Here is a 27,413-nt window from a genome sequence, read left to right on the forward strand (position 1 = left end):
TCCTACAAAGATCCTTCTCTTAAATAAAGCAAAAAAGGCAGCAGACCTTCACAAATTAGAGCCCCAGTCTTTCTCTGACTTTCCATCCACTAATTGGATTCATGCTAGTTTAAAAGTGTCAGATGTCCTTTCCTGAAATAAAGGAGAAATATCATTGGCATCTCAGTTCAGCTGAAAAATAGCCGGTCTCTGAAAGAGGTAATCGGGGACATGGCAGCTCCTAAATCTGTTTGATCCGTTCCAAGAAGCCTGTGTTTGAGGTGGAAGCACAGCTGCCCCAAATCTTTCTTGTGCTACCTGACTGAAGTAACACTGATTTCTTTAAAAATAGAAGCCAACAAAGCAAAATGAAGACCTGCACATCCAAAACTCAGAGACCATTCATGCAGCTGTACTAAGAGATGAAAACCACATCAAATAGGCCTAAAGTATTTCTGTAAGTACTATGACTGAGCCCCAATACTGCTATGAGTTTCCAAATCCTCACTGCTGCTGCTGCTATATAAACTTTGATGACATCAATTATACTTATATCCAGAAGACCTTTGCAAACTTTCTTGGAAATACTCTGAAACAAGTTTTACAAATCTAAGCCAGAACCTACCCGAGACCCTGGGGAAAATGTGGCTGAAGAGCTGAAGAAGGAAAAGTGAGTCTTGGGCAATCATCTGTCAGGAGAAACTAAGCAACAAACAGCTGTGCTGTTGATTCCAAGCTTAAAACACAACAGAGCAGGTTCCCAGCTAGTGTACAAGGACTTCAATTCCTAGCCTGAAATGTTACTCCATCACAGTCCTTAAATTGCATTGAAAAGGCAGATGATTCAGAACTTATGTAAGACTTAATTGTTTTTAAGCTGGTCATTCTACACCACGCTGCTTTTCAGCCTCCTTAGTTTACAATCAAGAGAAAATATCATTTCTTCCCACCCCAAAGCCTTTTTCTGTCAGGCTCCAATCTGCATAAAATTTCTTCTTCCAGCTTACTCTCTTAAAAATTAAACAGCAGTCATACAGCATTGGATGCAGTAGATAGGAAACCCATCAGAATTATATTAAACTTACAGAGCTGGCTTATTATATTGTCATAGGATAGATGACAGAAAATTTTATGTGGCTATCACCCATAAAAGCAATTTAAATATATACTCTTTTGAAGCAGCATCTTCATTTGAATACTACAGTGAACCATCTTTAAACCATCTATGAAATGACATTATCTAGAGATGATCTAACAAAAGGAAGTCAGAAGTAACATCCAATTTTATAAACTGCAGTGAGATTGAAGCTACCATTTTGGCCAGCACAGAATCTAGCAGAAAGTCTTCCACAAGTCTTAGCAAATACTTTTAATTTCCTATGCAAACAGAAGTGAACAGCAAGCCACTCGAAACCCACTTACCTGTTGAACCAGTCATCTGTATAGCGGGGGTAAGGGTAGGGATCATTACTGCTGAAATCGTAGCTAGCTTGGGCATTCTGCAAAACACAAAGCTCAGTAAATGCACAGGAAAGCAGACATGCTAGGTGAAGCAGGACACACATACCCACAGAAAATCTCATTAGGTATTGGGTTCTTTTTTCTCCCCTGGAAAAGAAGATGTCATTCCTTCTCTGTGAAATTCCGCTTGTTTATGTTTCAGCAAACACCATTTTGGACACTCAACACCACTCCCAAAAGTGCTTTATTAGAGGATGTAGGTCCTATTTCAGCTTAATTTGATCACCCCGCCAACATTTTCATGAGCTATTAGGCTACTTAGTATGGCAGCACAAAGATTAAACAACATTTCCCAATCAGTATTAGAAATGGCCACACACTTGGGGTCTTCCTTCTTACTAAGAAAAATAGTATGGCTATGAAATTTTTCTCAAAATTCTAATGTGAAAACTGTATTAATGTTCAGGACATACGTGTCAAAATTCTCTCTGCGTATTTTCTTGATCCTTCAGTTGTTTGAACAGCTTTATAAATGTGGCTGTCGGACCCTTCTGAGAATTCCATCCCAGCCTCTCCTTTTTACACAGTCTAAACCACTCATGATTTTGCCCCATCAGCAGAGCTGAGGACACTCAGCAACTTTTTGATGCTATATTTGAGAAGCAACTGGAGAGTTTCAGAAAGTCAAGTGCATCTTCTTTCTTCTCTCTCAATGAAAAGAAATAAATTAAGGGTGACTGAAAATTAAGCCTTTAAAAATATTTAGAAGCTTCCTCACAACTGTATGATCATAGAGTTTATATTTTAATAAACACCATACACAAGGAGTAGAATTATGTTAATTCTTAATTAATGTACTTACATTCTTTTTAAGATTTGGCTGAGCATGCTATTGAAGATAATTTGAGTCTGAATAGCTTTGCTCCTAAAAACATTCCTTTTCAGCAAATTCTCAGCTCCAGGGGTGCAGGAATAGGCAGTCCATTAGTAGCACCAAAGACTTTGGATTTTAGATTCAAAATCACCAGCTCCCAAAAACTCTTGTGCCAGAATGAAACAGAGACAACATTGTCCTTGACCCTTGGAGGGCAAATTGAAGTATCTTTCTGGTTACTGTCCAATGAGTTTTTGGGTCATTATTCCAGAGAGCTTGGTTCTTTATATCCAATATGGAGAATAAATATTCTGCAGTATTTTAATGGAGTCCAGGCTTGCAGAATGCCAGCCACATGGTTCAGTGCTGTTCTCCAGCTCAGATATAGCCAAATACCTTTATAAGTATCTTTACTGATCTCTCAGTATCTCTAAACTTAGGCCATGATTTTCAGCCTTAAGATGCCTGTTAATAATTTCAGCTGTAGCCACAGGTTCTCAGTGCTTCTGAGCCTCTGTGCCCAGGTGCATGTTTAATTTACCTCTTTTAATTATCACAGTTGGTTATACAGCACTTTGAATGGCATGGATCTGTATGAGCAAAGAGTAAATAGAATATGACTTTTCAGCCGGGGAAAAAGGGGAACTTGACAGTTGTCTATAAATCACAAATAGCACAGAGAAGGTGGACAGGGAATTATTTACTACTTCTCATAATGTAAGAACTAGCAGGAATCCACAGAAATTACCAGAGGGAAGATAGAGAAGCAGCAGAAAACAGCAAGAATTGCTTTTCCACAGAGCATATAATGAGTTACAAAATTCATTGGCCCCCAGCAATACAGAGGTCAAAAGCCTGAAAAAAAAGAGGTTAGACAAATTAATAGAAAATGAATCTGGAAGGAGCATTAGATGCTGTGCTTCCTCCTTCTCCAGTAGTCCAGAAAACTGCAAACACTGGAAGCCAGGATGCCACAACCATGTAGGCATCTGACAGCCTCTGGCCTGGTGGCTGTGCTGCTCCTCCAGCACCCACTCCTGGCTGGCTGTTGCTGGAGACTCTTTCTACTACTGCAGGAATTTCATGAGTAACCCAAATTGTTCTGTGAGATGTGGCAACTCACACAAGAGATGGGTGATGTACCACAACTAGGGTCCTGTGTGATAAAAGCTCTGGGCAGCCTGGTCTGATGGTTGGTGACCCAGCACATAGCAGAGGGGTTGAAACTAGATGATCATTGTGGTCCTTTTCAACCCAGGCCATTCTATGATTCTATGAAAAACCTTGTGGCACATATAGCCTATCTCAATGCAACAGAGGAGGTTTGGATTCTGCAATGTCCAGGGGAGTTGCAATAAGGATTTGCACAAGGGGCCAAGTCTCATCCCACGCATAAGAAGAAATGAGCATCAATAAAACCAAATGAACGTGTCAACAGTCCTGTTCTTTATTAACAAGTTGTATGGGGCTGCTGAATCATGGCCTGAACCTCTAATTAATCACCTGCGGTGAGCAGTGACTCAGCCACGAAGCACAGGTGCAGGCAATTCACCTGTTCTGCAGGAAGGGGTGGAGCCTGGCTGCACCTCTCCTAGACCTCAGCCAAACTCCTGGATATACTATCTCATCTGTATACTCATTGATTGTACACAAGTGCAGTATCTACTCCTAGCAGAACAAGGTGGAAAAATGCATCTTATGGTAAAATTAAAACAGAAATGATGACTCTCTGAGCAATTTAATTAGAAGACAAAATCTACTCTGTCAGTCTAGACTTGGAAACCTTTGGAGATAAATGAATTCCAATCACAAATTAAATAAACTTCCTTATATAGCTGCCTTGGACTAGACATGGCCTGGAAATAATGCAGACTGCAGATAACTGAGCTTATTTCCAGTGATTTCAGATCTTTTTCACACAGCTATGAGCTAACTGGGTACTAAATGTAATCCAATATATTACCAATTCCTTACTCAGTTAGAACTTCTGGTTTCACTTCATTGTATGGATAAGAATTGAAACTCAGTTGTGAGTCAGCTCAGGTTTTTTTCTCATAGGGAAGGAACACAGTTGTACTGACACGGGCTCTGAGTTGACAGGAGGGCTGCTGAGGCTGATTTTTTCAGGAAAACATGAGACATTCAAGCGCATCATGAAAGCTATCAACCACTCCTGACTCTGTTAATTTCCTTGTGTAGAGAATTATAGATGGAAAAATCCTTCTAGCTGTGCAGACATACCACTTGTGTCTAGAATGGTGACGGGAAAATGGATTCCACTAATGATTCAGCCCACTCTGCAGCAGACTGAAGCTCTGCTCTATGTCCCATGTAACCAACAGCCAGACTATGGAAAGGTTGCTTTAGGCAGGCTACAAACCAGGTTGCACAACGCTCTTCCAAATCTTCCAGTTTTTACTCACTTGATTTTGGATAGCTGCACTCGGAGGAAAAAGATATCTAATTTAGCAGGAACCATCGACAAAGTGCAAAATTAAGAAGAGTTCTTGGAAAGAAAACAACTGCTGACTGCAAGATTTATCTTCATTAAGGTCTTTGGAAAAAGACAGCAAGTTTCATCTTCATAAGCGAACATTCTGCCCACGCTATGAAAGCTGTGGAATTGGAAATGAAACAGCACTGACGAGTACAAATGGACTGCTTCAAGTTCCTAATTTAAAGATCAAATTCTCAAATATCTAAGCTAGAACATATTTTATTTTTCCTTCCCTGTTCCCCCCCCAACCCCTACAGCACTGGATCAAAAAAGGAACGGCTTCAGTTGGTAGCCAAAATGAATCATCTTGTGTTCTGGGAAGTGAACGCTAAAATCTGTGACCCGCCGTTCTCATCCACAGGCTGGCCCTTCCAGCAGGCAGCAAGAGACTGTTTATCACTAACTCAGAGATGAGGTGGCAATGAAAAGCAGTGCACATGAAGATCTGCAGCAGCACAGTGAAATAAAAATATATTGCCTTTCAACTCATGTAATTTGGTTTTTCAATTTTAATGTCCTACCAGTAGGTATTTCTCTTAGACTTGATTTGTCTGTCTGATATTTGGTTGTCAGTATCTGATGTAGTTGCCCAGTCTTTCGACCATCAGTGGAATGATCAGATTCAGGAAGCAACTCAGTACTGTCAGTTTTAGGCTGGAGTCTAGACCTGGACGAGTCCTGAAGCATGGCATTACAACAAGATCAATCTTACCCCCTGTGTTCAATCAATACCAGTTCCTTATTGTAAAAAGATTTGAACCTGACATTCATCAATACATAATTACATGTAAATAATTTCTGCTGTACAACAGAGAATGGCTGTTTTGCTTTGAAAGAGAGCAATTATCTTGTATTTTAAGGCATATATCTACTTTTGCTATCTAGTTTTCTGCATCTTTATCCCAAGTAACATGCTGACAAAAAATGATGATGAGATTCTTTCAATCATTTACTAAGTAATAGTTTATATACTAGGATACAAATTGATGACTTTTACCTGGGTATAAAATTCAGCTTTCCTTAAAAATAAGCTTTGCCTACCCAAGAATTGCCCTGTACTTTTAAAAATATATGCAGTGCCATCTTTTCTGTAAAACATTCATTCTGTATAATACAACAATAACAGTAAATCAATTGTCCCATGTGTTGCTCAGATCTGTAATAAAATTATGTACCTTGAGTAATGCAGCAAGCCCATAAATTTTTATATAGCTTTACAAGCCTCTAAAGAGTAATTCACATATAATTCTCTTTTCCTCCTTAACTCATGAAATTTGCCTATGCTTACATGAAAGTCCATGAAACAAACAATTAAAGAGAAATGTCTACTGGCCACAATCTGATTCTATTAATGATGTTAAAGCACTGATGTATTTAGCCCAGAGATTTAAAATAAAAGAAACATCTTTAACACAAACGGCATTTGCCTTACCCTCTTCAAGAAACTGCAATTCCTTGTAGATCTGACACAGTGAGCTACCTTTTACTTGTTTGAATTCTTTACTCATCCAAAGAGGGAGCAAACTCCTAAGCTCAAATTACAACGTATGACCTCTTTGACAAACTGTATTAAAATAACACTGCATGTCATATGGTGGGAAATGAAATTCAGTTTTGTAGACTCAAGCCTAAGAAAATAGAAACGCTTCCTATGAGGCAAAGAAAAGGAGGCAACGTGATATTTTGCCTGGGAGGAATGCCATAAAGCTTAAAGGTCATTAATGAAAAAGAGTCACAGCTGCTGAGTCAGTAGTCATACACTAGCCATCTTCCTCCACCATGGGAACTAGGCTGTTCTAGATCTTGGTTGGATTTTTTATTTTGTTTTGTTCAGAAAAAAAAAAAAAAAAAAAAAACCTGCAAATTCTTAAGCAGCTTTGCTTTTCCATGAGCTAATTTACATGTCCATACTTTTATCCAGCAAATCCAGAGCTGAATTCATGACCTTGTCAACATCAAGAATACATCCACAAATGGGTTGTATTCGAGTATATTAACCACAAAAAGTGAATTTGCTGTCAGAGTGTACTTTCATCTCCCTCCAGAGACATAAGCCTTTTACCCAGTTCTTACAGGTATATTATAAAAGAAGGAATACTCAGTCGTATCTCGAATAATTTATAAGACAGCAGCACACTTTTCTACCATCCTCCTTTTCAAAGCAGTCACAGAAAAATAAATACAAATCTCATTTGAAACAGATGGAGAAGCATGCCAGGTCCTGAATACTAAATGGGGGCCATAAACCATCCTAGCATTCCAGATTCAGGTATTCATTAGAGGCTCTGCTTGTCCCCAAAATGAGCAAGTACATAGCACATCACAACGTGATTTCACAACGCAAAGCAAACCTGCTGCACACAGCAGATGAGTGGAATAAAACACCACAAAATAAGTAATACAAGTAAAAAGGTGTGAAAGATTACTGAAGTAGGGATCTTTGAAGCCATTACTTCATGAGAAGCTAACATCATTGCATTGTTCTTGATCAGTTTGCCCTATCTATACAGCAAAGTGTAGGTTTTCTTGCAATATTTGCTGGTTTGTTGAAATGAAGAAGATTTGGGAGGAAGCTCTGATGGGGGGAAATGGCGAATGACCCATTTTGTCCCCTCAAGTAACAGGTCTTGCCCTTCAGCAGCCTGTTAGCTGCTAAGGAAACCACCTTCCAGCTTCCTGGATCTATTAAAAGGCCAAGAACTCTTCCTTTAACTGGACAGATTTGAAGTTACAACTGAAAAATCTCTTACCTCAATTCTCTTAAGACTCAACATTTTAGGTTTAGGTAAAATACTAGGTAAATTACAGCCAAAAGAGTAAAAGCTGACTATTATCAACATTTGGCTAATGCTCATTTTATAAGAATAAAGGCATTTGGGGTAACAGATGTTACCACTTCTAATAATCCAGTTGTCAAAATGTATGGAAGACATGTTTACTGTGTCACCTGCAATATTGCTTCTTATTTTGCAAAGCAGAAAATCTGACACATCTTAGGTTTTAAAAAACAGAACAAACAAACCAACAAAAAAAGCCCCATGCAACTGAAAAAGAGATGGGGCTTGCGTTAATATTTATATCTATCTGTGGTTAAGTAGTATTATTTTTAAAGTAACAGTTATGATGAAAAATAGCTTAACAAGATACCTTAAACTGCAATCTTTCTCTAGATTAGACAGATTTCCTTCATCAAGTAACTGATCAGCTTCTCTTCATCTCACTTGGCACTACCTCTTATTTACCACTTATCTTATTTTTTTACTAATTTCTGTTCTGCTTCCCCTGCAGATCAAAAAAATAAATGAATCAGAAAACACAGATGAGTTACATTGCCAGCTGGCACTTTTTGGCATGCAATCATCCTCAAAGTAAAGCTTGCAGCTAAAATTAACTCATTAACTATTTCACATGGGGAAAAAGCACCTATGTAGTAAGTAAAGCAGTGAAACAGATCAATCTAAGGACAATAAAGTTTTTCAGTCTTCAAATAATGGAAGAAATAATCCATTCCATTCTTAATTATCAAGACTGCTGAGCGTTTTCCCAGTATAGTAAACCAAATGGAAGGCCAGATGCATTCAGCTACATGCAGTCTAGCTCACTGTGGCTGCTTTTTGCTGTTGCTTGGCTCAGAGGTATACAGTCAAACAAGACAGAAAACAAACAAAAAATAATCACAGAATCTTAGAGAAAAATTAAGTTGAACTTTTTTTTTCCTTAATTTTTAAGAATGGAGCACAGTTTTGATTCTTCCTCCACACTTTTCAGGATGATGTGGAAGAAACCTGAAGTGCACCAAAACTGTTCATTACTTAGAATGAGAGCTCCTCAAAGCAAGTTAATTTAGAAAAAATGAGACATTTCTACTCAGCCAAGCACTGCTGAAATTTCAGAGCAGATGCCAAAAATCTCTGAGACATGCCTCAAACTTACTAAAGAGTCACTGAATGTTCATAGGTAAGCACATTACTGAAGACGATTAATAAATCAATTACAGGTACTGAGTTCCAGGGCAAGCGGCAAATTTAAAGCTATAAGTCTTCAGCTTATGAAATGAACTCTTTGATTTCTTTAACTCAGGGCAAGGGTAACATGGTTTCTGAGTAGCCAGAACCAGAGAAGCCCTTGGACCATTTCATGATGTTAGCAAATATAAAGAGCAAAATGAATCTTACTGAAAAATACTATGAACACACACTTGGTACACCAATATCATGTTGGGTGCTAAGCTGCAGTAAAGGTTGTGTTTGCAGAGCTGTGATAGCAGCCAGCACTTTCAGCCTCTGTCAGGGATGAGCTGGAAGGAAAGGGAGCTAAGCTCTCTCTCCCTCCTCTCAATGGGCTCAATTCAAAGCCAACCAAAACCAGCCACAGGCTTTCCTACCATAATACCACAGGCAGGATTTGGATCACATCCAACACAAAGGCCTCATTCTTAAGTGCCACGTGGTGGATAAAGGACATGTTTCTCCAACGTGGAAGAAAATCTGTAGCTCAGTTTTTGCAGTGTTCAGCAGTAACTCAAGAACAGTTCTGAAGCATGACAGGGCAAAGAGAAGCTGCTTGTGCTGGCAGAGCAAACGCTGCCCTGCAGCTGCATGGAAACATGCCCCTCCATAATCATAGAGGCTCTGCAGTCAGAGTCAGTAAAAACTGATCAGTTATCAGCAATGCTTCCAGCAAAGTGCACGAATACTGGTCATATGGTTGTAATAGCACTCATAAAACAAAACTGGCAGACTGTTGAGGCTGGACACTTAAAACCAGTTACACTAATTGTGCTTGTAAAAGACAGGCAAAGTGCACCTTTGCAGAAGATGGAAATCAAGTGGCTTAGATGGTTTGGTGAGGTAATGACAACAGACAGATCCAGTTGATGGTGTTTGTGGAGAGGAACAGGAGGACTGGGAGAGCTACCCTTGTTACACAAGAGCACTGAAAGTAAGAAGGGGCAAGACAGTAAAGTGAATGGTTTCTCCTTGTTCTGAAAGGTTTCTTAGCTGACAAGAGAAGAACCCACTGTTAACAAGCACTGAAGCAGTTTCACCTAAATTGCATGAGTATGGATGATGACAAAAGGACACAAAAAAAATGACATTGTAAGTGGATCAAAAGGAGGTGAACATTTCAGAGAAGAGACTTAGAAAACATAATGCAAGCCATTATGTACATTTATTTCATCACAGAAGCAAATAGAAGCTGATTTACATGCCTTGGAGTTACAAGGTCTTGAAGATCTACTCTTTTATTCCAATTGCATGCTGACCTCATTAGCATAGGTTGAGAGCATTGCAAGAGAGTATTCCTGCCACTAAAATCTGTCAAGTCATGCTGGGTTCTCAGGGACTTTAATGGACTAGTTTATATGCTTTTCTATTAATTAAAAATAGTTTCTTTGTTTATTCTATGTGAGAGACAGGGAAACCATTGAACAGCTAGATCCAAAATTTCAGGGAGATAAAGTGAGATTGCAGAACAATCTCGTGTAAGTCTACATGTACTGTGTACTGTGCCACTGTTTATGCTTTTAAACAGAACATATCATTCCAGACTCTTCTCTTAAGTTATTCTGTTTGATTAGCAGCTGATGTTTTCACAGCAATTTATTGGATGCGTAAATTTAAGAGATGTCCTAGACATCATTAGCTGACAATGAGAGATTCACAATTACATCAGTCAGACCCGGTATCGCTTTTGACTAATTTTTCAACTAATTGCCTCTCACTGAATCAAAGTGATCTTGTTTCTCCCAGTAGGTAACAATTGTTAAAACATACACTAGCATTGAAATTATAAAGTCCTTAAACATAGCACAGATTTTTGTACTCTTTTTTGTACATATTCAAAGAGAGGCCTTTAACAAAATGCAGACCACAGCCTGACTGCAGGACATTTCCAAAGATCTTCCATTTCAAAGAGCAAAGAGTAGGGGGAATGTGTGACTGAGCTGTGCACTAGCACACCTGTTTAACTTTCACACAATTGCTACACAGAATGGGAAGAAGCAGAAGCTTCACCAAATACAAGCTCCTGTCCTGTAGTGAAAGACGTTATCCTGCTTGGTCATGTTTCCACAGCTTTTGGGATCCTTATTTGCTCTGATGGAGCTATAAAGCCTGTCTCTTGTGAGGACTGAAAAAAGCAATACGCAGTAGAATAAATCCAATAAACCTGCTGTTTGTACAGTCTGCCAAATTTCTGATTGCTCTGTGCTTAATGGAAGGGCTACTGGTGACTTCAATGAGACCAACATTTTATCAGACACTGTGCACTGCTATTTTGTTCCCCTCTAAGAAAGGCTCATTATTCTTACTGCTTCTGTTGGGAGTGCAACAGAAAGTACATTATTTTTAAATCAAAGCAATGTGAAATTGGGCAGACATTCAAAAATATCTTAACAACCTACATACCACACTAGTTCATCTACCAAGAGAAGAACTATTATATACAGAACACACGAATGCATACAGCAGTGTTAAGCAATGCAAAGCAAGTAGCTGCATCAAGATGAAGTGCCAAACAGAAAAAAATGAACTAATTTCAAATGAACCAAAATAACTTCCAGGCGCAGTGAAGGAGAACTGTTTAAGTACTGGAGTCCTTTTGCATCTTTCTCTACTGTATTTAGGCTAGCATTTGTTTGCACAAGATAGCAGGTTCTTTGTGCCTTCTTGCTTTTCTCTACTGGAGGCTTACCCAAGGGACTCCACCAAAATCTCCTTTTCGCATGCCACTGTTTGTCATTAGCACGCCCACTAATAAACAGAGGGTTTGAGTCCTTTTTGCCAAGTCAACACTAGGTCTGAAAGTCCATCCTTGTCACCTATCAATTTTTTACAAAGCTTTTTGAGGGATAAGCATTCTCCACAAACGCCGTCTAATTTAGACTTCTCTGCTAAGACCTTAAGTAGACAAAATGTAACTACAACATGAAGTTTAATGAAGTTCCATTTCAATGCTGAACGATATTCAGGCATTTCAACATCAGCAGTGTCTTAAACAGGATGAGCAGTTAAAGTAACTATTTTCACAAAAAACAGGAACTTCCAAATGCAAAAAACTGCAAAAATATGTTTGGCTTTTTTCAATTAAAAATGTGTTATTTTCTCTTTGGGGAATTAGAAGCTCCTTACTTAATTTTACTGGACTTTGGTTTAGTATTACATGGTACGCACTGCCTCCAGGAGAATCTGCATTTGAACCTGTCCTCCCTAAGCAGACCATAAACTACAGTGGCATTTTGTTGCTGCTGATTTAATTCAGAAAGTTCCAGCAGACAAATATTTAAAGTTGAATCGATCCAAAATAGAAATGTTTTATTTGTATTACCCCGTGGACACTTACAGTTTATAAAAAACTCATCTTTGCTGGCAAAAGATATTGTTCTATTGCAAGATTTCTGGCCAGTTCCAAAAGCTAACCAGTCTCCAGAAAAGAATGTAATATAGAACCAAAACAGAACAGTATCAGATCCCTTCTTAGCAAACAGTGAGAACTGATAACTTTCCTCTACTTGCCTTGTCTAAATAAAAGAAGAAAGTCATTTCAAAAAAACTTTCTTGGAGAACTCGAGAGAGGCACAAGCCAATTTTAAAAGTGCCTGTCAGATGAAGAAATGTCCTTATCTGCTTTTCCACCTCTGCACATTTCTCATTTCAAGCCCTAATTTATTTTCCTTGAACGATGCCTTAAGTGAAAACTAATACCACAGCTTAATGATTAAAGTGATTAGCCACCTTACACTTTCTCGGTGTGCGGTTGATTAATTAAATACATGGATTACAGGGAAAAATAACTGCTGCGGACAATGTGTGGTCCTTAGCTTGCAAAATGAGTATCTTTGGCACCACGTCACGTTGCTTGCACATGAAGCATGCATTTAACATGACAAATATCCTTTTCAGGTGGTTATAATGCAGCAGAAAGCCGAAAACTTTTTGCAGCGTTCACTGTTTGGAAATAATCTCAGGTAAGTGCAGCTACCATACATGAATCATTCTGATTCTGGAAGAATTGTACTTTGAGGATATTTTATAGCCAGCATAGATTAGTTGGCCTGAAGAGGTCCACATCCATGGAACGGTGCCAACTTCAGCTGAACACAGTGCACTTGGAAAGAGCCAAGTATTTGGAGTCTAGATCTCCCCCAACGGACTTTGGCAAATGCATTATCATAACATCTTTTGACATGAGCAATCCTGTTTTCAGCTATGAAAACAGCTCTGTGTGTGACACAAGCTGTCTCTTGCTAAGGCAGTTGTGCCTCCTTCACAAGTTACTGCCTCCTCTGCAGCAAAAGCCTCTTTCTATGGCTCGTGGCCACACTTAATGATCCGGAGGAGAAATAGTTTTAAATTCTTTCAGCTCTTCCATTTTTAATTGAGTTGAAAGCTATAAGGTTTTGCTAACATCTTTGGTTACAAAACATTCTTATTTTTCATGAAGTAAGAAGACACTGATGTCTCCCTTACACAGCACTGTGCCTTCTCTCTCCCAGCAGCAGTGACTATTTTAGGTAGCTATGAGATAGAGAAGAGGAACTGTGCAGTCATCTTAAGCTGCAGCACGTCAGCTCCAGTGTAACATGTACCTGTAAAAGCAGGTGCTGCTGGGAGCAAGGAGAGGAGGAAAGGACTGTTGGAGGGGCTTCATTATGTATTACATGACATTAAGCATTTTCTGTACGTGGTAAACTCAGGCTTTCCAAGTATGCAAAGCACCCCTTTTGCCTGGCTGATCTTATGAGAGGAGGCATCAGCTCTTTTTCAGCTTTCCATATGTTCAGAGAAAAAAAACAGATTGCCCAGAACAGAGATGAGTCCAGAAGCTGATCCTGCACAGAGTAATAGAAGAAAACCTGCCAAGTCTGACACAGAGTTCTTCATTCCCTTCCCACTAAATTCTAATTCATCCCAATGAAACCTCAGCGTCTTGCATGTCCGTAACGACCATCTTCCAAAGACTGAAAACCAGCTTCCTAGCTGCTAGAAGTCATCTGAGCAACATAAGCTCCTGACAGTAGGCCATCAGTTTCTGTTGCTAACGCATCAGCCAGCCTGCATTCTTTTAGCCTGGCTAAAGAGAGGTTTCATTTTATCACTCAACAGTTTCTTGATGAAAATTCTACCACAATCTACTTCAAGAACATCTATCACAGCGTGCAGAGTGAATTTGCAAAGTTTTAGCAGAAGGATGCAATTAATCCCAGATTTTGGTGGATAATTTTTAATTGATATGCTAGCATTTATTTTGGAAAATCTATTCGCAAAATACCCAACCCCACAGCAACACATTTAAAAAAGACAGAAAGAAAGAAAGAAAGAAACCAAGCAATCTAAAATCCAATTAGCAATGTATTGAACTATCTGAAACAGTTTGTTCTTTATCTTTTGATATGGTAATGTTACTTCAACATTGCAATTAAAAATAGGTACTAGCAATAATGACCAGGGTGTAGAGTTTGCCCATAAAATACCTTTGATGTATTAGCAATAAAGCTTTATTGACATTAAGTGCATAGTGTATGCACTCAATAAACCTTTGAAATGCAGTAGGAGCTGCAACTGTGCAACTGTGACAGGCTCTTTTGAAGTTCTCTCCGTACCAGATCTCCTCAAGCAAACTCAAATCACTCACTGATGCCAGGCAGGGTTTTCAGACAGTTTCCTCCAAGTTTTTGTCTTAGAAGGGCAAAGTTTTTCTAGCCACCACTTACAAGTGAATTCTGTTTGACTCAGGCATTGTATCAGTTGGGATTTCAGTGAAGTAGATCAGCAGGGTCATAGTAGCATGCTTCAGTAGCTGTCAATGGAGCCCTGTCAACTTACAAAATCTCACCACTAGGCTGAGGAATTTTAGGGCAGATGCTGATGATTTACAGTGCTAAATCATCACTGACATACAGCCTCCCTTTGCATGCAAGGGAGGCTAAGAAAAAAGATCCTTTATGCCATAGCTAACTTTACTGCAGATACCACAGTATATAATTTATTGCCTGCACTACTTATTTCTCTTCTGGCTGTAAAAATTATTCAGCAATGCATATGTTCCTCTAGTAAACAATGGAAATTGCAGGTCATAACAGAAGAACATTTCCCTGCTTCTCTGCTTATAATTATGCTAGAAGTATTCTGTGTGCCTCTTGGCAGGACAGGGGGACCTGTTAGCACAACTGCTGGCGATAAGGCCCCAAAAGTTGAGAGAGAGATTGCTTTGCCTCTTGAGCTCAGTAGCTCAGTAGTCAGTTGGAGAAAGAAGACAGGCAAGTCCATAGGGAAGAAAAGACAGGAAGTCACCTTACCTGAACATATTATATTACTACTGATCACTGAGAATGGCTGCATGATTCCCATTTTACAGGTATAATACTTTTTAAATAGTTTTCTGCTCAGTCACTTCTTGTTCTTCAATAACAGATGTTAGACATGCCCTCTTCCTTACTCCCTCCTTCATTTATCTTTTTTTTTTTAAAAAAAAAAAAAGCTTTTAGCTTCAGGCAGAGTTCAGGCATTGAAACCAGAAATTTTTTACTCCTGGTCTGAATGCCTTGGTGGGACTCTGATTTTGTTCACCACTGCTAATCAGGGATAAATCTGCTTACACGAGATGATCAGCTCCCTGCTGCTGTAAATGGGATAATGCAGCTACACTGACCTTCAGCAGCAGACACGAGACAAGTGTGAGAGTTACAGAATACAAACTCATGTGAGGGAGAGATCAGTTCATATTTCTGCTCATGGCACAACAAATCTGCTTGCTCCCTTAGGCTTTTCTTTAAAAGAACGTTCTAAAGTTTGTACTGCACAACCCCCACTGCTGCTTCTCCTCTTTCACTAGACACATCTAATATGCAGCCCTTGTTACTTTCCTTCTCTTTCTCACTCAGATGCTGTATCTCAGAGAAGTCCTGAAAATTGCTGGCTTTGTAAGCACAGCCTGAGTTGAAAGAAAAGCACGGAGTGCATTAGGCTTCAGCTTTTTAATTATCAGTTCATAATGAAGGGTTCTCTTTGTGGGGAAAAAAAATAATTTCCTGAAGGCTGAACCTCTGCAGGGTTTCCAAGGCATGGAGGAAAATATCGATCCTTTGACAATGAGTCTCTGCATTCACAGTGCAGAATGGAAAATTCCAGCTTTGCAAATAACCCCAAAACCCGGAGGAGCAAGTGCCTGGACTGCAGCTTGCTGAGTGGGGTACAGGGGGAGCAGTCCATCCAGACTGTGAGAAGGCATGTTCCTTTTCATGTCTATAGGAAGGCTGTCGGGAAGGAATAAAGGTTCATAATTTTCTTGGCCAGCTAAAAAGGGCATTTGGGGTTTGGTTGGAGTGAGCTGGATACAAATGGAGAATGCATTTCATTCACATGCAAAGACTAGATGTTACCTATTTGAATTCTGAGGTTTCTTGGGCTGTTGTAGGAAAAGCAATGAAATACTTAACTCTGGGAAACGTAAAATATATCTTGAACAAAATTATTGAAACAATACATTTCCTCATTCCCCCATCCCATTTTTGTGGCTGCAACGTCAATTCTGCACTCCAATTTGGGACCAAACCAACTTTGACATATCAGACTTTCTAAAAGAAAAGATATCCATGACATAAATCAATCCTAATTAGAAATTTTCATATGCATAAGAGTAATCTTTTACACTAACTCAGGCATGTCCAACCCATGACCACATAGCACACGTGTCCCAGCCCAGCCCATCCTGCCCCACTGAGTGACCTGGCCCAGCCCGGCTTTGGGCTAAAACCAGGGCACAGGGAAGGTGCTGTGCAGTGCTGACAAGTGGCAAATAACTGTGTGCACTGCGTTATACTGGCTAAACAAAGTGAGCAGCAAAAAAAAGGCAGCTGTGCTTTCTGTTTTGATAAAGGAATTTGAGAATAGTTTTCAAGATTTCGGGAAAAAAAAAATCACCAATTTTTTGATGTATTTGAGATTCCATTTTCGGTTGACGCAAACAGATTACCTGCAACCTTTCAAATGCAGTGGTTCGAGTTGCAATCAGATATTCAACTCAAAAATCTGATTACGTCTGTATACCAGACTTCTCTAAAATATATCTTAGCAGAGAGAAATACTGTTCCGTTCACAGTCTGCCTTATTCCTGTCACTGCTTTTTGGCAGTATGTGCTTCTGTGGACAACTGTTCTCCAGGATGAAGCACACAAACAGTAAAATGTCATCAAAAATCTCTGACGAACACCTGAGAGCTCACTGAGAACTGCAGCCACTGCCATTGAACCAGCCTGATGTGTCTGTCATAAAGACAGGGTCACAAATCACACTGGTTTCTGGTTTTGTTGCTCTCTTTTGTTATAATAAAAAACATTTAAAAATAAAATGTTTTGCTACTTATATACATTAGCTATATCATATATTTTATATGTGGCCCAAACAATCCCCCTTCATTCAGTGCAGGCCAAGCAAGCCAAAAGGTTGAACACACATGGACTATGTGATACTAAAAAAGTGAGATTGTGTGAGTGACTTGCAAGACAGAGACAGATCACATATCATTGAAATTAAGGAAAAAAAATACAAAATGGTTTGTTTTTCTTTTAGAGAGCTCTTTCTCCTCTCTGATCCTCATTATATCTAAGTGCTAAACCTCCGCTAACCTGGTCAAGCAAAATAAAACAGCAATTCAAAACGTAAAAGCCAACCGAAACCATTCAATCGAAGCCAAGGTTTTGTACTTGAACAATGCTAACGTGCTGAAAGCATCACCTTTGAGAAATTTTCTAATCGTTCCCAGTTTTTCAAGAAAATGAACAGATATTGCTGAGATATGCAAGCATTTGTGAACTTGAAAAACAAACTTTTAATTTCCTAAACATAAGCAGTGCAGCCTAAAAGAAAGCTGTCCCAAAGTGTAAATGCCATGAAATGCTAAACATGTGGTACAGGAACTGTGCAAGGGTGACTGCAACTGTTGAAGAGAATTAAAGATCCATTCCTAAGAGATTGACTTCATTGCCTTTCCAGGTCTAAACTAATCTTTCCTCCAGGTTGGAGTTAAATTCTTGTCTTTAGCTCACGCCCAAATTACTACCTACAGGGAAATAATGCCCTTGTGGCCTCTAAGATGCAGCAGAAGCTATCAGAGCAGGGTCTCCTAGGACTCAGAGGCATGTGCAGCCTTGCAGAGAGAGGAGGAGAGGTAAAGCAGGGGTGAACTGAGGCCTGCAACCGCTGTGCTGTGCTTCAGTGAGTGAGGAGATGGAAAATTTAGCAGCAGGAGCAGGACTTGACCTTGCCCTTCAGCAGCCACCTCTCAGACACAGCTACTGCAGCCATCCCTGCGAGGAGGTGCCAGCATCCCTCCCTGCTTACCCTGCACATAATGCGCTAATTTATCAGCACTTTTTCTGGCAGCATCCTCTGGCATATTCAGCCCCTGTTTTCATATTTCTACATTAAAAGCATTGGGTTTGTAATTACTATAAGTCTGTGATCTTTCAGATGGAGTTTCTGCTGCTCCTTAATGGTTATTTGTCAGATCAACCCCTCGTTCTTCAGCCTCCTCCTCTATGCCTGGCTATTGACCTGCCCTGTCTAAGCCAGGCCTAACCCAGCACTTAGCACTGCTGTTCATCCCTCAACAGCCTGATTACTGCTTCACAACCAGATCAATCTGTGTTTAAATAAAGCCATTCCTACACAGTATTTTTAAGATTCTCTCTTCAAGATCAATTTCTTCACAAGTCTTCCACGCCTACCGCTAAAAATGTTTTCTCCTTTCCCAATCAGCTTGTCTTCTGTTTCAGCCCAATAGTTCTTTGTCTATCTCCAGCTCCACTGCTTTCTGACTTCTAGCATGATATCTTCATTGTCATGATACTGTCTACTCTATTTTCCATTAGATACTAAAATACTCACTATTGCCACTCTAAGCACTCACTTTTGCTAAGCCTGATGAGTATTTATCCATCAGACAGAGAACATTTTTAGAATTGAAAGACAAAACACTGTATTACTAAAAAATCTATTTTTAGTTTCTGGGCATGATCCTAGGTTCACTGCTAACAACAGAAATGTTCCTACTTTGCATTAGATCAGATACAGGTACACAGTTGTATCTTGTTTATTCAAAACACGATTATTTTAGAAACAGGGTATTCTCTTGTGCTTTGTTCATGCCTGCTGCTGCAAAAGCAAGTAAGTGAGCAAAAAGCACGTTCTGGCCCTAGATCGTATGTTAAAAGCATTCATGCTGAGAACAATTCCTGTGATGACAAAGGCTATCTTCTAATAACATTTTTAATTCATACAAACTTAGTGAAACATCCTACTGAGTTATTCCTCTTGGGTGAGGGTTTTGCCGTTAGGGCAGAAGGTTTAATTAGCTCCTATCGAGTTATTAAGCCAGTTCATAACAAGTGAAACAGGTTATCTTGTACTTCACCTCTCCAGTCAGCTATTTCCCAAATCCTTTGCCCAAAGTCTCTACCCATATATTCTCCACCAGAGGTGCTTAGCTATTTAATACAAGGAACAGGTTTTCACCCTGTGTGTTCTCTTTTACTTTCCAAGTTGTAACAGCTAATATATAAAAGTAATTGCCCTACTCTTTCTAATTTTGGAGCTATTCTTTCTGAATGTGTCATTTTACCAAAATTTCCAGTTGCTTTTGTTCTTTTCATTTAACTGCAGTTGAAAACCAAACCACATTGCTCTACTGAAGAAGTCTGGGTTACTGAAAGAAAGCTGCTGACTGCAGTAAAGGAGCAAGACCTAAAGCTGAGACACTGCAACTCATCAGGCAAAGAGCCACAGCTTTTCACCCTCACTGCCTTAAACACAGCGTGAAACCTTCACACCACAAAAGCAGCCTGAGGGTGCTGGGAGCCCTTCTAGACACCTGGGGACTCGAGTGCTGGTGGCCACGAGGGGCCGGGAAGAGTCTGGAAGAATTAAGAAAGACTAAAAGCTGCAAGTCTAAAAGTAAGCCTGAGGTATGTATGAGGAACAGTCAGTTGACACTGTGTGTGCTGATAATACACAATCTGCCCTGCGCATGCTTTGGAGCACCAGACCAAATCACCTGTTATAAAGGAATTAAGCTGTTCCTGGAGGTTTCAAAAGCTAATGCATGCTTGAGCCATGGTGAACAATAGCAGCCTTGCAACAGCCCACAGCTCCACGGCCTTCCAAGTGACAGGTGTGCTCTGCATCTTAATAGCAGGATTTAAAGCCAATTCCCAGGTTACTCATTTCTGTCCCAAATCCAATACTGCAAACTGCAGCTTATTTAATGTGCCCAAGCACTGTCATTCCTTTATAAAAAGCCTTGTCAACCTTTTCATTCCTTGCACAGGCAGCCCCATTTTTAGTCTGCTTATTTCAATATGAAATGTATCATCACTAAGATCAGCAGTTCAGCCGTACTGTTAGCCTCTTCACTGCTCACAATTTTGTAACAAAGAAGGGCAATAACAATAAGAAAATTCACATTTTACAGAAAAGGTCAGCATGTACTTACATAATTAGAGGCAAGATCAGGATGCAGATAATCAATTCCTGCAATAAAATAATGAGAGAAAACAAACTGAAGGTTAAGAGTTCCAAAAATATTTTCTCATCATCACAGAAAACAAGAAACTAAACTCCCTTGCAGCTGTAGGAAAACAATCATGGTGAATAATGCCATTGATAGAAATGAAATTTCAGTTTTTATGTATTGATTTATAAAATGGGACATCACTTCTGATGCAGCCCAGCTAGGAGATTTGTGCCAAAATTCAGGTGCAAATTGAGAAAGCGAGCTTGGTGATGACATTTACTGGCCTGCTTTGTCAATTGCGTCATATTTGTTTAGTAAGACTAGCTTAAATCACAGTGTATCTATATACAAAGAGCTGCCACATACAGCAAAGTGTACCAAATCTGTGAACATCAGTGAACACTAGATCAGTAGAGCACACAAAAACGGATTTTTTAACCACTGATAATAGTAACCTAAGTAGAGAGAAAATGCGGACTAGACTGTTCTAGCAAATATCTGAGCACAGGTTGCAGTCTGAGATCTGGGCTTCATGAGATACAATATTGAGACACTTAGATTCTGAGCATTCCCATACATGGCTTCAAAAAGCTGACACAAAACAGAAATCCCAAACAAGCTAAATGTTTACTGGAGCTCATCTGGTTTGTGCTTAACACTACAAGCACTGAAAATGCCAGAAGGAACTTTCAGATCTCTGGAATTCTAAGCAAACCAGATACTTGGGTTGCAGCTGAGAAGAAAAAAAGAATACCATATCCAAAGGATCAAGGAGATGCACAGAAAATAGTAACCCTGATATTTCACAAAGCATGAGTTTAAAATGGAGGCTCCACACCTCAGCAGTTTGCTGAACCCTGGAACGAGGCAGTGGTGTGGAATATGCACATGCAGTAATTATTTTCAAAGCTAATAAATACACAAATCCCCATGGATGGAACAACAGAAGCGGCAGATCTACACTCATATGAAATAAATCAACCTATTAGATATCCAGTTAAAATGTACAAAGAAATGGCCACCGATTTCATGTTTTGCTTTGAACATTACCCTGCCCTATGCTTCCAACTAATGCCCATGCATTTTACTATGTGCTTAATTATATCTGCAAGTATAATGGCATATTATTGTGATCATCCTGATGAAAATATTACTTTCCATTATGTAGGGTCCTTAGCACTAGATTTGCAAGAAGGGATCCTTGCATCTGTGGAGGCCCTTGTTAATTCAGAAGGGATTTGGGCAACAGAGGACTCAGTGAAGAATCATTTCATGCAGGAGCTCCATTCCATACTTACTGGAACTGAATACAGATCAAATTACTCCCTTCTCTAAAAGCTACATCTGATGGACTAACACTTCTCAACAGCTTTCTTTGACTTTAAGCTTCATCAGTTTGTCGTCAACTCCATGTCCTAATCACATCCAGTCATTCTGAAAGCAAATTCCTGCCTCTGTGCGAATAGTAAAAATGTGATTTCTCATGACATCAACATCAATGTGTCCAAATCTACTGTCTAATTTCCGTGAAATCTTTGTCTTAGGGATGAGCAAACTAAAAACAGAAATGAATGAGGACCCATGTCAGCTAATCCCAGAAAACATACATGGATCCAGCCTCTTTATTTATTTTTAATGTTATTCAGCCATCCTAAAAGCAAAATATTCAATATCTAGTCTTAACAGCTGCTGCGACTTCAGCTACACCTGTTATGTTCATCTTCCTTGAACTTAGCCTCAAATTAGTAATATATTTAATATGCAGGTCTTTATTGACATTCAGCATGAAAGTGTTTAATTACTGCAGCTGTAGAAGTATGACTTTGAGAATAATGCAACCCAGAAAATGTTTCTGTAAGTACTTTTTGCAAGGCAATTAAGTCCCCCAGTCAGTACCTACAGAAGTCAAGGGCAGTCTTTCCTTTGGTTTTATGGTCATTATAATGTGCCCTCAAAAACTGCTGTTTGATAATTGCATACCACTATGACTGCTTTGGATATCTGTGCTTCTCTGTCCCTACTGGAGACTTCATAATGTATTTTCCCTGAAGACTGGTAGTCTCAGCACTATAAGCAATTCATTATTACTTTTTAATCTTTTTTGACTTTGATTGCATGGAAAAAGCTACTTAAAAATATTAAAGTAGCAGGCAGTCCTCACTTACCATCATCCATAATTCCTATGGTAACTCCTTTCCCTGTGTATCCCAGCTCCCACGCCTCAGCTACATTAAGATCAAGTCCAGGCGTCCCATCTGCTTGACCAGTGTTAATCTAATAGATCAGTGAAGAAGAACAGTTCTTTTTACCTCACAGACACACTTCCACAGACACCGATTCTGTCTTTATGTCTTTGCATGCATATTTGGTATAGAAAATAAATCCCATCTGCTTTGGAGTATTAGTCTCTCTGTAAGCTTATCTACTGCCTTAAGTTTTAAAAAAGAGTTACAGTGGTAAATTCACTTCTTTGTGGTTTATAAGACTTGGTTGAACTCTGAATCTTTTCAAGGCAAAGGAATATTTTTCTCCTCAAGTGTATCAGTGTAGTGGTTAAGCTAGCAAAAGTTGCACCAGTAGATACTACAGAGGACTCTTTATGAGCAGGTAATAGTAACAGTTTTTACTGAAAGCAGGGAGCTACTGAAATTCAGTCCCACTGGTTTTAATATCAGAAGATTTTTTGGATTAAAAAGTTGGGTCTGCTTTGAGCAGGAAGGATCACTAATTGGACTTTATGGGTCTCTGTGTGGGTATGACTCCTAAGGGCAATCCCCTGCCTTCAGACAGAAGTTGTGCTTACCAATCTCATTCACAATTTTCTCAAGTTCTACGTTGCACAGAATATTTTGCTATTCCAGACACAGAACTATTCAACTTTATGTCAGATACCATTTCTCATTTCAAATTGCACTTCTGTGCACTTCATAATCTAAAATCTAAAAGTATAGCTTGATTTTTAAAAATGGTTATTGTCATCACTGTGATATTTTGATTGATTGAAGTACAACAACGAAGTGAATAGATCCACATTTTAGTTCACCATTTCACCAAGGGTAAAGTCTCAGACATGCTTACACACCCTCATTCATCTGGCAACTCTTGTCTTGGGAAAAAAAAACAACAGACATATCTGATAGATTCACGAAACATAGGAAATGCATTAGAAGGAAAGAGATTGAGAAATACTATTCTTTAACAGAAAGAGTCAGCTTAAGTGAACAAGATGATACCATATTTACAAAATTCTACATTTGTCACAGTGTTAAAATTGAGGAAAAATACTTCATCAAAGTTTTAATAGAAGGACATCTTTCTTAGTTACTTTTATGCAGAAAAATTTCTTTCAAGACTAAAAACTTCTCCTGTAAAATATGACACATTAAAAATGAAACAATTCAGTAAAATATTAATTTATTTTGACATCGGCTTAAAGCCAAAATTCTGCTTTTGACTGAAGAAAATCAATTAAGCACTATTCAGATTTGCAAAAGAAAAGAAAAACCTCATTTTTTTTTTTCTAGCAAGTATACTAGAACTTTTTGTTATAATTCTGTAACTGTTTTACCTAGCAACAGCTCAATCAAAGACATGATCCACATGCAGTTTTAGGGGTCACATCAGCACACCAGGAATGCCCACAGGACACCAGTACAGTTCTCTTTCAAGCCTTCTGAGGATCTTTCCATCGACTGAAATGAAATCTAGCTCCTGAAATTTGCTGGGTCTTTCCAGCATAAAAAGAGGTTCAGTTTAAAAAAAAAACAACACAACAGAGCCTTGGATTCATTCCCAAATTCTTATAAGATAATTGGAGAGAACTCTTGCAAGACATTGTACCAGCACAAAGTAATTTGAATGCCAATTACTTAGTCAAGCTTACTGTGATTTTCTTTCAGAACTTACCAAGTACCACTGCTTCGTAAATAAAGGATCATTCATGTTGATGTCAATGTCATTGATGTCCCTATATCCTCGCTTTCTTCTGCTGAAGCCTTCCTGCTGCACAGCCTTCTTGACCTGGAAGGATTAATTTTTACATCTTTAGCTGAATGTTCTTCACCATAAAGATGTTTTTGGCTTTGTTTCCTTTCTCTCCAGGAGAGATAAGGGTTCTGAAATCACATTAATTGTGTCTGCATCACTCACTAGCAACCTGGGGCAGATTTCTGTCAAAATTTGCAGAAGGAGCTCAAGGAATAATGTAATTCTGGGGAAGACGGCTGTGGAGAGAAGAGACTCTCAAAAATGCCCTAGCTGGAGAAATGCATTTTAGATAATAGAGGATTTGTGCAAGAAAGAGACCCTACTCTTATATCATTGACACAGACCTTCTTGCCATACTTTTCTTCCTCTGAGCCATCAGAATCAAAACATCATTATTAAATGAAAAAATTATGTAACTAATTCCAAGTATGAATATTCCAAGCTGCATTTGATAAAATGAGGCCTCAGTCACATTTTTTTTCAGACTTTTCTCTAGGGCATTTTCAGAGTATTAGATAGCTGGGAGATTAGATTTGCTGGGAGAAAAGTATGGGGCTATGTGTTCTCATTGTACTCCTGAAGTTCCTGGAAACACATCTTACAGAGAGATGCACTTTCAGGGATTATCTTTGTTATTAATAAGTGATAAATAAATGCATTGGCAAGAAAAGCTAGAAGGCAAAATGGCCACTAAATGGACCAAGCTGGCAGTGTAAGAGGTGAGAATACTGGCTGTGCAAAACAAGCTGCCACAGTTTGAGATCCTTTTCTTTATAAACAAACAAAAAAAAAAAAAAAACACTAAAATATGTTCCTATGCACTATAAAAAACAAGAAAAGTTAGACACACAAGAATCTTTGGAGGCAGAAACTACAAATGTCAGATCATAATCACCTTATTTGCAAAAATATAAAAGGACACCACTGAATGGTTCTAATCATCATTATAATATGTGATAACATTCAGCCTAACAGACAGAACCAAGATTGCATAATAGTCCAAATATTTCATTTATATATATATATATATATTCATCCCTCTTAATCAAAGAGGAAAGATTAAAACTATACATTGAGTAAACTTTGAGATGCAGAAACAAGGCAGCAAAGAAACTAGGATTTTCTTAGGCATTTTCTTTAAAAGAAAACAACAACACCACCACAATGCCAAAACAATCCATGGTTATTAAAGAAATTTCATAACTTAAGTAGCCGTTTCTACAAGTGTAGCTTCAGCATTTCTGATTAAGAAGATGTATACCCTGATGTGTCACAGTAACTCATGTGGTGTCAGACAGAATTCAACAAAGGAGAAATTCCTCCAAAGGCCAAATTAGGCCTTAGAGGAGTTGAGTCATTCTTGGAGGTGTCCTTCCATCTCCGTTAATTAAAGCAGGAGCCTCAAAGGACAGGGCTCAGCGAGATGCCTGTGACCAAGATGAAACTGGGATCCAACTGACTGGGGCTAAAAGCTATTTTCCTCACAGCTACATTGCCTCATTATAACCTTGAGAGCTTAATGCCAGTTCATAGTGAGCAGGATGAGGCATATGTGACGCACTCAGAAAGAGGATATCAGAAAGAACTGATCTGTCCTGAAGAGGCAGTATCAGTGTTTCTAAAAACTTAGTTTTATGAATTCCAATTCCTTAACTAGAGGTGCAAAGTGATAAAATATTGCACTGGTAGGTGCTTTCATTTATACACATTTCTATCACTTGTTCAAGTTCATTAAAACCAAAGCAGATGGAAAAGAACGTGAAAAACCAATGCAAAGTAAGCTGAAAAGAAGACAGTGACTAAGTAGGAACCATACCAGGTGTACTTTGTGGTGCCAGGTACCTGTATAAAGAAAGGTATAAGCACACTGTTTGATACCTCTAAGATAAGGCTCAGTGATGCCATGGAGACAACAGAGCAATCACCTGTCATTATCCCTTACTCCGTTACCACCCCTGCCTCCATGCTTGCAATTGCAAACCCCAAGCTGTCACCACATGAAATAATTATGAACAGAAGCCAACTCTCAGTTATAGGGATGCCAGAGAGAAAGATTCATGCATTTATGCGCCCACGCAGGCTTGCTGGCTCTGTAGGACCTGCTGCATTAAGGCACTGAATTAGGATTTAGTGCAAAAAGAATTCCACTAATTAAAAAGCAGTGTTTTGGAGCCCTGGCTTTTCTTTAAGACAAGCTGAAGAAAGTGAGGAGCAATTTGCAGAAACAGCACAGACTGACTTCACTCTTCAGGATCACCTCATTTCTCTGATTTGTTATATCTGTACAATAAAATATAATTGGTATCTTTTATTATGTTACATTACATGATATTGTAATTCCCCGAGAGGTGGAAATATATGTGAAAAGGATGTATAACCCTCTCTGAACTAAAACCACTCTTAACACGCTATTTTACATGGACATGAGGCATGCAAGATACTGCCATTCAAGGAGTAACTATTTCAGAATGTCTGAAGCCTCCTAAACCCTACAGAAACAAGGCTTTTCTCATTAAGTTCAGTAATGATAGCAACTTGCAGAGTCACATTCAAAACAGACCAGGCTTTCTTGCCATGAAATAAATTGAAAGGTTTGGGTAAAGCCTTGGCACCTTCCCCATCACAGAAGCTACAAAATGCCTCATTCAGTTGCCTTGTGCAAGAATTTTACCTGCACAAGAAGAACAAATTTGCCTGATGAAAATGCTACCCTAAGATCAGAAAACATCCATACATTCAAAAAAAAAGAAAAATCCCAGGTGGAGTAAATTTATCCTTGATGTAATTCCAATGATTTCAGCAGAGAACTGCCAATTAGCAGATAGCTGATGGGAGTGAAAACTTGTCCTCTTGCCAAATAAGGTACATCTACCAGAAAAATAGTATTTTTCCTCAGCTGTAAACTTGTCCTTGACCTAGTCCAGATCTGAAGAGGAACCACATCTTACTTTGCTTCTACCTGAAGGATTTCTTCTTCCAGGCTTCCCTATGATATCTGTAACATAAATGCGTTAAGTATCTTCCCGCAGGTAGTAAGTTTTAAAAATGCATACAAGAGAGAACTTGGGATCACATTTTTGCATGTGGAAAGGCAGAATATCA

At 39.0% G+C, this 27,413-nt stretch overlaps 1 protein-coding gene across 1 annotated transcript in view; it reads right to left on the reverse strand.

Moving 5' to 3' along the window:
* The window catches only part of PCSK2 (proprotein convertase subtilisin/kexin type 2), a 94,490-nt gene that overhangs the window by 26,449 nt on the left and 40,628 nt on the right, over positions 1-27,413 (reverse strand). The window contains exons 3-6 of the mRNA XM_042815540.1: positions 24,231-24,344; positions 22,490-22,598; positions 20,304-20,341; positions 1,402-1,478 (exon numbers count right to left, since the gene is read on the reverse strand). Of these exons, the coding sequence (XP_042671474.1) occupies positions 1,402-1,478; positions 20,304-20,341; positions 22,490-22,598; positions 24,231-24,344 (338 nt within the window). The remainder of the gene's footprint in view (positions 1-1,401; positions 1,479-20,303; positions 20,342-22,489; positions 22,599-24,230; positions 24,345-27,413) is intronic.

This window comes from Centrocercus urophasianus, unplaced genomic scaffold, assembly GCF_019232065.1.
Source record: "Centrocercus urophasianus isolate 14NV4802_14NV808 unplaced genomic scaffold, USGS_Curo_1.0 seq_10, whole genome shotgun sequence".
Classification (NCBI taxonomy): Eukaryota; Metazoa; Chordata; class Aves; order Galliformes; family Phasianidae; genus Centrocercus; species Centrocercus urophasianus.